General features: G+C 34.9%; 2 protein-coding genes across 8 annotated transcripts in view; one reads left to right on the top strand and one right to left on the bottom strand.

Annotated features, from left to right (window-relative positions):
* Window positions 1-13,054, bottom strand: part of LOC126740106 (fatty acid-binding protein, adipocyte) — a 484,513-nt gene that overhangs the window by 321,048 nt on the left and 150,411 nt on the right. The gene's annotated exons all lie outside the window — the stretch shown is intronic.
* LOC126740091 (uncharacterized) overlaps window positions 1-13,054 on the top strand; it is a 46,227-nt gene that overhangs the window by 17,760 nt on the left and 15,413 nt on the right. For all 7 annotated transcript variants that reach the window (XM_050445971.1, XM_050445969.1, XM_050445973.1 and 4 more), the window contains exons 3-5: window positions 2,033-2,369; window positions 2,434-2,618; window positions 2,675-2,953. In XM_050445971.1, coding sequence (XP_050301928.1) covers window positions 2,033-2,369; window positions 2,434-2,618; window positions 2,675-2,953 — 801 coding nt within the window. The remainder of the gene's footprint in view (window positions 1-2,032; window positions 2,370-2,433; window positions 2,619-2,674; window positions 2,954-13,054) is intronic.

The following is a 13,054-nucleotide window of genomic DNA, read 5'->3' as shown; positions in this document are numbered from 1 at the left end:
TAAACCCGGATTGACATTCAGGTATAATTTTATAGGAATTTGAAAATGTAGTAATTTGATTATACATGTGTCTCTCTAGAACCTTAGACAAAACTGGTAAAATACTAATAGGGCGTAGATCTTTAGCTTCTTTAGGGTTTGAGACTTTTGCAAATGGTTTAATGATAGCCTTTTTCCACAAGTCTGGAAATTGATTTTCTAAGATGCAGGAATTAATAATATTGAGTAGCGGTCTGCTACAAAATGGAAAACAAGCAACAACATCTCTTATTGCTATTCCATCATGACCTACTGAATTAGTACCAATTGATGCTATAATATCTTTTAAAGTGGTCCCGTCTATAAGATTAAAATTTAGTGAATTGGGGAAATTGAAAGCTTTGTTATTTTGATAAAAGGAATTTTTTTTAGTGTCATTCAATTTATTAGAAGTAGCAAAGAAGTCATTGAGTACATTTGCTTCAGATAATGCGGCAGGTATATTGTAATCATTTTTTCTTTGTATAATATTTCACTTCTTTACTGTATCCCAAAAGGGCTTTCCAGAAGTTTTAGATAAGTTGGGAAAATAATCATTTTTCTCGCGTATGATAGCGTGTTTAGTAAAATTGTTTAAATTACGATAGTACTGAAGGCAGTTACCACTTCTGGTAACTTGGCTTTAATTTTTTCTGTACTAAAATTAAAAATAGCATAAATAAGACAATGATCAGAAATCACAGTTGAAATTGGTATTGAGTCGCATCTTTTAACGGAGAGCACTTTACTGCTTATTATCACATCTAATAGACTACAAGAATTATTATAAGTTACATGAGAAGAGCGGAAAATATCGATAAACTAATTCAAATTAAAAATTATTCTATATTCATGAAAAAGATTTACATTAAAATACAATTGAACATAAAAATCGCCTAAAATTACTTAAGTAAAATGAATTATACAGAGTAAAAAAAACTTTTATAATTACACAAATATTTTTGTTTAAAGAAAACCATAATTGCATACCTACATCTAAACAAATAAATATATATAAAAACAATATAAATAAAGGAGGGAGTGTAGATCATTCATCATCACCTTTTAATTAGAAATTGATACAATTTAAAATGACAAGTTGAACAGCTATTCTGTAGACCTACAGATCATATGTGAATAAAATAAAGTAAGACCAAAGTACAGCAGAAATCTTGAAAACTAGCAGGATTATAGTTAATATAAATTTTTGAACAGTGTATATTTTAATTTATATCAATAATTGCTTTACCAAATTTTTTAAAGCATTCTTGTTTGCTGTTTAACGTTATTAGGAACTTCTAAAAACTTTAATGAACAGTGAGAGTTTTAAGCCGTCTGATACGACTTGAATCAAAGTTCTGGACGGTTCTGACTCCTCTTTTTTGTGCTATAAAGGCCCTGTCTAAATAGCTACTAATTATTCCATATTCAATGATTGAATATGTTTACATTATTAGGCAAATATAAGATAGTCAATAAATTTTCAGATATTGCCTATAATGTCTTTCAAGTTTGACATAATGGATACTCCTTAAATCTTTTTTTATTTGGAGTTCTGAAAATACTGTTTCTTAACTTTTCGAACTAAAGAGGAGAATAAGAATAAGATGCCAAAACATACTCCGAATATTATGCCGACCCTGGTGGCACCGTGGGCAAATTTTGATTGTGTGGTCTCAGGATCGAATCGAAAAGTAAAAAATAAGCAAAACTAATATGGGCAGCAGCAGATAAAAAAGTTGGAAAAAACAAACTTCGAATATGCTCGAAAATATTACAAATGCTTTCTATTATTTATTAACCATATAGGTCGTGAATCTTAATATTTTCTGATAATAATAAATTTATAGAGAAACATTTGCTTCGTCTTTTAGTACTATAATGGTAAAATAAACAATAATAATTTTTACATTGAAACAAGTTATTTTATGAACAAAAAATTATAGAGTACTGTTAAAGTTTTGTAGGCTTTCATTCTCGCACTCAGTTACATAAATAAAAATTCCTTTTATAGGTATCCTGCCTTCAACTACCAAACTATCAGAAAATCCTGAGGCGCCGCCTACAGACGTGATTATCAATATTCCATCACGAGGAAACGAAGTCCTAAAACGAAAACTAACACCAGATCAAGTAAAAGAGGAAATTCTGTCAAAACGCCGAAAATTAGTGATAAAGCTTGAGAGGAATGTTCCTCAACTACTATGCCGCAAAAAACTGATTGTTAAAATTGAAAAGACACTTCACGAATGTACTTTTTGTAGTTTTGCCTCAAATAAACCTGAAGAACTAAAAGCACACCACATGTATTTGCATAAAGTATGCATGCTTTGCAATTTTACGTGTAATGAGTAAGTAATATTCAATTATTCTTATTATATTAAAAGATTTAAACCAATTTTTCTTCAATTTAAGTAAAACTGATATTGATCGACACATTGATAATATGCATCCCACTGAGTTAAGAAACGCCCTTGACGCTTATAACCGAAGAACTTTCGAGTTTAGATGCAATCTGTGTTCCTACGAAGCAACATCATTACCTAATTTAAAAAAACATCGTTTCGCAGTGCACTTTACACCAAACGACTTAACTGGATGTAAGTTAAGAAATCTGGGCGTGGAAAAGTGTTGGCTTAAAAAACTTTTTTTTTAGTGTATCATTGTCCATTTAATGGTTGTGAAAGTGTGTTCGTCCAGTGTGTTGACATGATTACACACATCGAAGGTATACATGACATGGCCATAAGGCGACAATGTCCTCTTTGCAATCATAAAGCGAAAAGACCATATTATGTAAGATATCACTTAGCTGGTCACTTCACAACGAACCTTGCAACGTGCAAACTATGCCTAAAGTCTTTTAAAACTCAACTGCATTTACGGACTCACATGCGAAGAACGCACAAAAATGATCAACAAGGAGAAATTTTAGGTACGTAAACTTTTTTTAGTATTTTATTGCAAGTCACTTGCTATTTAGAATTGTGCATGTTCAAAAAAAAATCATAAAACATAATTTACCCTGCGTCAGATAATATGAAGTTATTTTATGGTTAGTATTGTAATGGATTGGTTCGTTTTTTTTTGTAGTACTACGGAATAGCTGAGAATTAGTTCATTGCCAATGATTTAAGGAACTTATCGGTGAATTTCGAAAACAAATTATTTGTTTTTATTTAATAATTTGTAGTACGTACATTGCCACATTTGTAAAATATAACAGAAAAATGTTCCAAAGGGTGCAGTCAATCTGATCAAATTGATTCATTTTTTGAGACAATGTTGGAATAGCGTTTGCTGTTTTCATTAAGCGTAGATGGAATAGTTTTATTTGTATACTAACAAAATGTTAACGAACTCCGCACAAAACTTAGATAATGGATTCAAAAAAATAGTCCATTTTTCTCAAAGAGACCTTTTTTAATAAGGTTTTCTCACAATCCTTTCAGTAGTTTCAGCGTCTACAAGTTAAAGCCCATTATTAGGCAGCCTAAGGCTACAATAAGACGTGTACTTTATAATAACATTTTAGCGATTTTAATAAAATATTGATACTTAAAATTTAATTCCGGACAAAGTGCGCCAACATCAACAACGCCATTTTTGGAAATAGGGTAAGTCAGGGAGAGATGGCCAGCTTTTTAAAAATCTTAACGGATCGACATAAAATTTAAAGCTGAAACCCAGAAAAGTTCATCAAGAAGTGTATCAATCAATATGCGATTAGTTTATGGTACATTAAACTGGTAAATTAAGTTACTTAGTTAATTTAACTATTCCAGAAAAATATATGTGAATTGGCCATCTATCCCTTATTGTACGGGTGAGATAGCCAGGTCGTATTTTTGCTGATAGGGAGAGATGGCCAGTTTATTTTTTTTCCATTTATCTTGACTTTTCTTTACTTATCATAAAAGAATTAAAGAAAAATAGGCAAATACTCAATAATAGATAGTACTTATATATTGCTAGATTGCAAAACAAATTTTATTTTTCAGAAAATACTCAATAAAACTTCTGGTAAATGGAAATATAAAATAAAAAAATTCTAAAAACTAAAAAGCGTCCGATCTTAGTTCCTACTTATTAAACATATTGCCACATTTCATACACATGTTTGAGAAACTGGTACACTGATCATGTAGCAACGGCTACACGAAACGCACTGTATCCAATCGTCCTTCCTTTTAGTTGCAAAGTAGTTTTCCAGATATCCAACGCATTCATTTTCATCAAAATTGTCTTCTTCGCCATCGCTTTTTAAAACCATCTCACCTTCTGACTCCGAACTCGAACTGAATCTATTTGATTTTTGTGGAATCTTATGTGTGCATTTTTTCTTCGATTTAAACATCTTTTTCTAACAGCATTAATATTTTCCGTTGTAGTCAAAACAGCTCCTAGATTTTTCGAAGCTCTTTTAACCTTTTCTGGTAAAGTTGGAACCGGAGAAATTTGTTCCAAAAGTGTACCAGGGGTAACATCTGTTTTGGACGTACTTGGTATCGGTGAGGTTTCTTCGCGTGTCTGCTGAGAAGTTGTTGAAAGTTCGGTAATTAATTGTCCTTTCTTGGCTATTTTAATATCTGCTTGAGCACTTGTAGGTGGTTGCGGTTCACACGCCAACGGCTGAATATTATTGCATGTCGACCTTTGTGAATTTTCTCCAATGAGATCTGAAACTGAAAAGGCATGGTCCGGTATTGCAGAAGGGTTAAATGGGTAAATTCCACAAGATTTAAATCCTGAGATCGCATTCGATACTGTGCACGCTCTTCCCCAACTTTCTGAAAGTATTTGTCCTAGTTGTAGTCTGGTTAATTTTCTTCCAGGGTTAGCACGAACCCACTGGTGACAAACATTATAAAAATATAATTTTAATGATTTAAATACAGCCCTATCTAGCGGTTGCAAGTAATGCGTTGTGTGACTTGGAAGACACAGCAACATTACATCATTATCTCGGGCTACTTCGAGCAATTCCACTGAAGTGCAGTGCGAAGCGTGACCATCTAAGATCAGCAAGACTTTACCAGCGGGCTTTCGTGGTATAAAATGGTCTTTAAGCCATTTTTCATATTCTGCTTTCTTATATTTGCCTTTCATTATACAATAGGGTGGGTCGAAAAAAATTTTTTTTTTGTTTATTTCCTAATAGCAAAATTATGTTGTATTATCATTTCAAGAGCAACCATTTAAAATATTATTGAAATATTTAAACTCTAAGAGCCCGCGCAAGGCCGCCGCATTATCGTCAAATTTGTAAAATAAGGTAATACCTTGCAAGACACTGCAAGTCTTCCTATATTCTAATTTAAGACGTTTGCTTTACAGTTAATTTATTTTATTCTTTTACAGGCCTTTCATGACCTTGAATCTATTTTTAATACGCAATGCATGCTGTTTAGTCACTGCAGCCAATCGCGCCGCGGTCACTATAATGCTACATTTAGTGTGAATTAATCTCTGAACGCGTACGGTCGTGGTTATCTGTTTTGTTTATCAGAGCTTTACTTCGCGCTAATTTCTTACCAAATAGTATGAAAAGTAAAAGAATAAAGTACAAGTGTCCCATATTTGGAACTATTGGTGAACTAAAAGAAAATGTGTTACCAACTTTCCAAGATGTAATGAAGTTTTACGAATGGACGAGAATACAACTTAAAATTCAACAAGGAAGTAACAAAGAACCGTCTTTTTCTCAAATCGCAGACATAGTGGCTCAAAAAATTGAAGATATTTGGCAAAAATCATCTATTCCTATGGTCTCACACACACGAACTATTCAGATTTTAAAAACGTACCACGGAAAGTGCAAAAATCACATTAAATCTCTAAAAAGGTTGACAGAAGAAAAGAAAGCCTTGTTTTTGCGCCAAAGTAAAGTTTTGTTTGATATTTGTTCCTGTAAATGTAAGGATCTTCTTCATCTCCGTAAATGCTCGCGTGAGTCGAAGGTACCCAAAGAAGAACACGCATTTTTGCTTGACCAGAGGGGCGAAAGAAAAATGCTTATCGGTGGAGTAGATCTTGTGCGCACTTTAGAACTGAAAAAAAAATTGGAGAGAAAACGTAAGAGTTTAAAGCCTTTTAATAAACTCATTCCTAGTTGTGATCAACCACAAAAAGAAGTGTTTTCCTCTGCTTTTACGGATTTTGAGGAACGTTATGTATCGCCCGTAAAACACAACGTAGAAGATTTGCCATCCACTTCACAAACCTCCAAAAAGGAATCTGTGAAACGTAAACGTTTTCCGACGCTATCGAAAACCGCTGACCGTTATGGTGTTTCTGATAGAGCGGCGGCTGCAATTGCTTCGGCGGTATTACATGACATATCTTCTGATGTAGAGGTAATAGATCAATCTAAATTAAGAAGGGAAAGACAAAAATTACGGGATACGCTCTTGCAAGAACAAACCAATTTGCAGCTTCCCGCGTTGTACTTTGATGGGCGCAAGGACAAAACTTTAAAAGTCATGGCAAAAGCAGGCAAAAAATACAGAAAGGTGGTAGTTGAAGAACACATTTCTGTCCTGAAAGAACCCGGTTCTTTGTATGTAGGTTATACTACACCATTACATGGTACTGCCAGAAGTATTGAAAGGTCTATTAGTGCACTTCTACAATCAAAACGTATTTGTTCTGACGAATTGGTGGCTATTGGTTGCGATGGGACAGCAACTAATACTGGAAAGAACGCAGGTGTAATTAGACTGTTTGAGAAGAAGCTTCAGCGACCACTACAATGGATAATTTGCATGCTTCACTTAAATGAGTTGCCTCTGAGGCATTTGTTCAACAAGCTAGATGGTAAAACAACTGGTCCACATTCGTATAATGGTCCTATTGGAAAACAGTTGGAAAAATGTGAAATAAATACCAAGTCAGCTACCAGTAATTAAAACAGAAGATTTAAGCATGGACCAAAAGTATTTGTACGCGATAACCACAGCCGTAATCACTGGAAACTGCCCCAACGACTTAGCCCATAAATCGCCAGGGAAAATTTCCCATGCTCGCTGGTTGACTACAGCCAATAGAATATTGAGACTTTATGTTGCTACAATACATCCGACTGAAAATTTATGTCACCTAGCACAATTTATCGTCAAAGTATATGCCCTTGTATGGTTTCAGATAAAAACACATCCTTCTTGTAAAGATGGGTCCCGCAATTTATGGAAATTGATACAAAATTCTCGATATCTATCAAAAGAGCTAAGAGACGTAATAGATCCAGTCATTCAACGAAATGCATATTTTTTCCATCCAGAGAATTTACTCTTAGCCATGTTAACAGATGAGCAAAAGAATATTAGGGAATTAGCTGCCAGAAGAATATTAAAGGCACGAGATTCATTGGCACTAAGAAGACAACTACGTATATTTGAAGTACCGGCAGTAAATTTTAATGCTTCGTCTTATATTGATGTAATAGACTGGCAAGAAATAACAACTGTGATCCTCCAATCCTCCGAAGCTTCTCAAATGATGACTTAAAAAAAATTGTTGCATCAAATGGTGACGAAGATTTAATTTTTATTAGACTACCATGTCACACACAAGCGGTAGAGCGGACGGTCAAATTAGTGACAGAAGCATCAATGTCTCTTGTGTGACAAGAAGTCAAGGGAAGGCCTGATTCATGCTAAACTCTCATCTAGGAAAACAATGCCCAAATTTGAAAGTAAGCAAGATTTTCATGCATAATGGCATGTTATTAACAAGACTTTAGTTGTAATTTTGTGTGTTTTTTTATATTTAGCATTAACGATATGTTTCTACCATTAAATTCCTAATGTTTATAAAACTTATTATAATTAAAATTCTGGATTCACTATCGTCATGCCCTGAAACTATTTTGTCTTTTTTATCAAAATTTCAAAATTCATGCGCGGGCTAAAGATAAAAGTTAAATTAACTTTTTTTTTTCTTTTGTAACTTGTTTTTGTGCAATGCATAATACAGCTATTAGAAATTAATAAAACGATTTTTATTTTTTCTCTATATAAAGTGACCCACCCTATTATACAAGCCGGCGGAAGAAACATGCCTTCAGCATTGCAACACGCGATGTAAGATATTGTTTCCCCCTTTTCAGTACACGTGGTCATAGACACACTTTTAGAACCCTTTTCGGCAACAACAATACCAGTGCGGTTGACTAAAAAAAATGCTACTCGGCGAACATCATCAATACATAAAGGAAAACCAGATTTCTGCATTTTTTTCAAATCTGTTGCTAACTTAAGTTCGTTGGTTTCACCCAGAAGCGATTCGGGGCCCATGCGTCCCTTAGGGGTATTATTTTTTTTCAGCCTTCTTTCCAGAGTCTTTCGTGATACACCATGATTCTGCGCAGCGGCATTAACCGATGACCTACTTCTTACAGCCTGTATGGCATCCTTTAAATCATTTTCACTCCAGGAGCTGGTCGATGCCGATTTTCGTTTGTAGTTTGTTGGCATTTTGTCTGAAACAGACGAAAAGTAATCATGACATTAAGAAATTAAGCCCGCGTTCTGCTCGGCTATGTTGGTTTTTATTTTCCATAAGACCATTGCAAATTATTTGGAGATCCCGTTCAACATCCACGCAAAAAGTACGCATCAGATTTGGTTGAAATTTGACACGAACGTTCCTAAAAAGTGTATCTCTCCCAGGGGTGCGATTTTTGATCTTTTGCCTTGTAGATTTTTAATCTCGTTTTAAAAATTGATGTATTGTTGGTGGCCTAAGCCTGCCGAATATTGATTTTTTTTCGGAATTTATTAACTAAACAAGTAGACAAAAGATGAAAAGTTCCAGACCTGAAATTGTAGATAACCCTTTTAGGATTGTTGTTGTAAATGAATTTCAACCAAATCTGATGCGTACTTTTTGTGTAGTTTGTTGAATAGAATCTCCAAATAATTTGCCTTGGTCTTATGGAAAATAAAAACCAACAGCGCCGCCCATAACGCGGCCTTAAGTTTAGATTTATCGAATAAAAAATGCATTGAATATTGGCCATCTATACCAAAAACAATTTGGTCATCTCTCTCAATTGTACGGTAGAGATGGCCATCCCTACAAGCCTAATTTATATTATGTACAAGCTGAATAAAGACTTTGAGGTTAGGAACATATTTTCGTTTATATTTAACTGATCAACGCCAAAATACTACTCTGCGAAAAATTATAGTCTACTAAAACTATTTATGAAAAAAACTCAACTGATGAGCACAATTCGGCCCGGAAATCGTCACTGTTTTCACGTTTGAACGCAACTGACTGCAGAAAGTACCGTTCGCGGATATAAATACGTTTGCTTAGTGGAATTTTCCGACATTGGCCATCTAACCCGGACTTACCCTACTCTTTTTCACTGCGTCAACAACTTCATGGGAACATCGCGGAAGTTTTCGACTGGGACGCTGGCAAGTAGATACAGACCTATGTTCAAAGAAATTGTCGGCCAAACTACGAATTGTCTTGCCAGAAGACGCCGAATATCTCCCAAATTTAATACGATACGCACGCACAGTTAAACCAAACAATTTAGACGCATTCTTTTGTTGTCTATCGTGACTAAAATGATATTAAATGACCTTTTAGAATATTGAGCCTCTGTCAAAATATGGCGGAGTCATTCAATGTTGAAAAAGGGAAGATCTTGATGGGGAACCCTGTATACAGATTGGTGAATGGATCACTACATATATAAAGTTCCTAACAGGCAACATGTTGCAACGCCGCGATAGTACGCTGGTGTTCGCGGTTCGAGCTCGATTATTTAAATGCTGTGCATTGCATATTGAAAATTAAAGCGTTGTTCTTATTAAAATAAAATATAAACTCTAATAAAAATAGAATGTAGGAAGGGGTATAAACAGCCATAATGCTAAATATTTAAAAAAATTAAAATGGCGCTCAACAAAAAATAAAAAAACTAAGACTCAACAGTGCAGTCTGCATTCACACAGCAGAATGAGGTCTGCTTATTGTGCCGTGACGAAAATAGCAAATCAGATGATCGGTATCCGCTGCGCCGCTTATCAACCAGAAAGTAAGCGAGAAGCGGTGTTGCCATTTGTAATGGCTATGTGTAGTCTTCTATTCGCCAACCTCTATATTATAATGTGAGTAACTAAGGTAATATTGCTAAATACGAGGGCTGTTCAATAAAGAGTCAGACTCTCGCCACGAGCAGCTGTGTAATACAGGTGGCGCGATCTCATGGTGGTCATGGCATGAAACTACTAATACCTATTTACAGTACAAATTTGGTAGCGATCTGATCATTAGTGCTGAAGTAGTGACATTGCGAAGAAGACGCGTATGAAAGTCGCCTCTAATATTTACAATGTCCTGGATATCGAGAACAACGTTACGCGATTAAATTTTTGGTGAAATCGAACAAAAACTCACGAAACATATCGCGTGAGTTATAGTTAGAAAAGTTTATAAAGAACCGGTGACATCAACAGGCGGCAAAATCCGCGCATCTCGTTATTCTATCGATCGGGTCAGATGACTATGTCGAGGTCTGAAGACAGTGGAGGCGGCACACTTGTTGAAATTATTAATATTAATTTGTACTAGAGTTTAAATAGCCCTAGATTTTTAGTAGGTATAGCTAGCGATATTATAAGTGCGTTTGATTTAGTTGAAATACCAACTAAGAATGCATATATTTGAATTTAATTGCTCCGAGATTCGTTTAAAAAAATGTAGATAAATTAAAATTATATTTTTTAGCATTGTGATGTGCCCATAAAAAATCTAATAAAAAATAGTTTTACTTACAGGAGGATGCAGTTCGCTAATTATTTTTAAACCAGGACTTCAAATAGGTAGCTGAAAATTCTTCTTTATTCGCATTTTTTTTAAGGATTAGGTATTTTAAACGACTTGTGTAAAGAAACAAATTGGTATAAGCTTAAAGTTTTATTTCATTATTTTACATATTATATATTTTTATTCACTATCAGATAGTGTATTACAACCTAAATCAGATTCATCCGATGAAGACCATTCGATCTCTTCATCAGATGAGCCTGTATTTACTGTAAATTTTAAAGAATCCAATGCTTTATCAAAAAGGTTATGACTTTCGAAATATTGTTTTTCTATGTTGTCTATATGGTTGCAAATATTTATCCACTCATCATTCGAAATTTCCGCAAGTGGAATTTTTGCATGCCAATTCTTAACAGTTGCCCAAATTTTTTCTATCGGATTAAGGCTCTGGGTGGTATGGAGGCAAACGTAACACAATGTGTCCATGCTTTTCCATTAGGTCGTCCAACTTGGTTTTTACAGGATACTTTTTTTATTTTCAGACACTATTTTATATAACTCTAACGTACGTTGTCTAAAATAATTATATACTATTATTGTAAGTTATCAATACAATAAAAATTAAAATTTGAAAACATCCTACAATAAAATATGAATTTATATTGTTCACTTACCTAACATTTTTCAAAGGAATAGTAATTCCTTGCTCTGCTTCTTTTTTAATAAAAGCTGCCACGTTAGAAATAACCTCTCTCCCTTGGCTGTGAATTATTTGTCCTTGTTTGCCTACTTTCTTAGGTGACATCTAAAAAAAAAATTAGAAAGTAAAAAAATTAATATACACATGCTCACTCTAGGCTGTATATATATACCTACAAGTTAAATACCTATTATTTTGTTACTTAAAATCAAAGTATATTTTAAATAATATAATTTTTAACAGTAATTAATTTTCATTTATTTATTTTTTTAAATTATTAGACAATTGAATAATTTAAACCAATTTTACTTACCTTTTACAATAAAAATCGGATAGTCTAACTAAAAAAAATATAGTCTATTTCACTATTATACTTAAAAAAAAAACACAACAGATTTTAAATGCCTTATAACACGATTAACTCACTTCCCGTACAAGACGACACTGAGTAGGCCTTCAGGCTACGTCATAGGCTTTAAATCCCCGGCAGGTACAAAGAAACGAAGTACGGCGGCTGCTTTGTTCTTGTGGTTTCTTTAATAAGAAGCGAGAGAAAATATATTGCGGTCGTCTTTTCTCTCTGCCACCGGATTTTCTATCGATTTTGTGTTGAAAAATGGGTTTGTGCGCATATTGAGCAGCCGGTTCTTTATAAACTTTTCTACCTATAAAGAATGTGTACGGTGAAGCTTGCATGAAAAAATCCACGTGTTTACAGTGGCACGCTGCCTTCCGAAAAGGTAGAGAGAGCTGTGAACTGGAAGGCGGTCTAGGAGCGCCTGTTACTGCGCTTCGTGAAGAAACGATAAACACAGCTGGCTATCTAATCGCTACCGACCCGCATCTCACAGTTCCAGAATTGTCTGCTATACTTGACATTTCGTTAGGAAGCGTGCATACAATATTACATGACCATTTACACGTTTCGCGTGTGTGCGCGCGCTGGATACCACGTCTGTTGACGCCTGAACAAAAACAACGCCGAGTTGAAATTTGCGAATACTGGTCCCAATGCGTTTGTACGGATGGTGATGACTGGTGGAAAACGATTATTACAGCTGATGAAAGTTGGATATATGAGTACGACCCAGCTACAAAACAACAAAGCTCCGAATGGATCAAAAAAGGACAAAAACCACCGAAAAAAGGACGAGCAGTAAGGTCCGCCGAAAAGAGTATGGTGATTACGTTTTTCGACTACCGCGGCCTGGTCTACACTCATCAGTGTCGGTTGCCACCCAAGAAGGGTATTGATGCGACGTATTACATATCCGTATTGAAGCAGCTCATTAAGGATCACATCCCCAAAAAGCGACCCGACCTTGTTGGGAGATGGAAAAGCGACCCGACCTTGTTGGGAGATGGAAACTTCATGATGATAATGCCTGGCCTCACGTCGCATACACCGTGACCGAATTTCTTGTCAAGAAAAACATTCCAGTGGTGCCGCACCCTCCGTATAGCCCTGATTTAACACCGAACGTCTTTTTTCTTTATCCCACTGCAAAAAAGGACCTGAAAGGAAGGCGTTTTCCCTCCGGAGATGCT

Source organism: Anthonomus grandis, chromosome 9 (genome assembly GCF_022605725.1).
Source record: "Anthonomus grandis grandis chromosome 9, icAntGran1.3, whole genome shotgun sequence".
NCBI lineage: Eukaryota > Metazoa > Arthropoda > Insecta > Coleoptera > Curculionidae > Anthonomus > Anthonomus grandis.
This window is presented reverse-complemented; position numbering and strand designations above follow the sequence as displayed.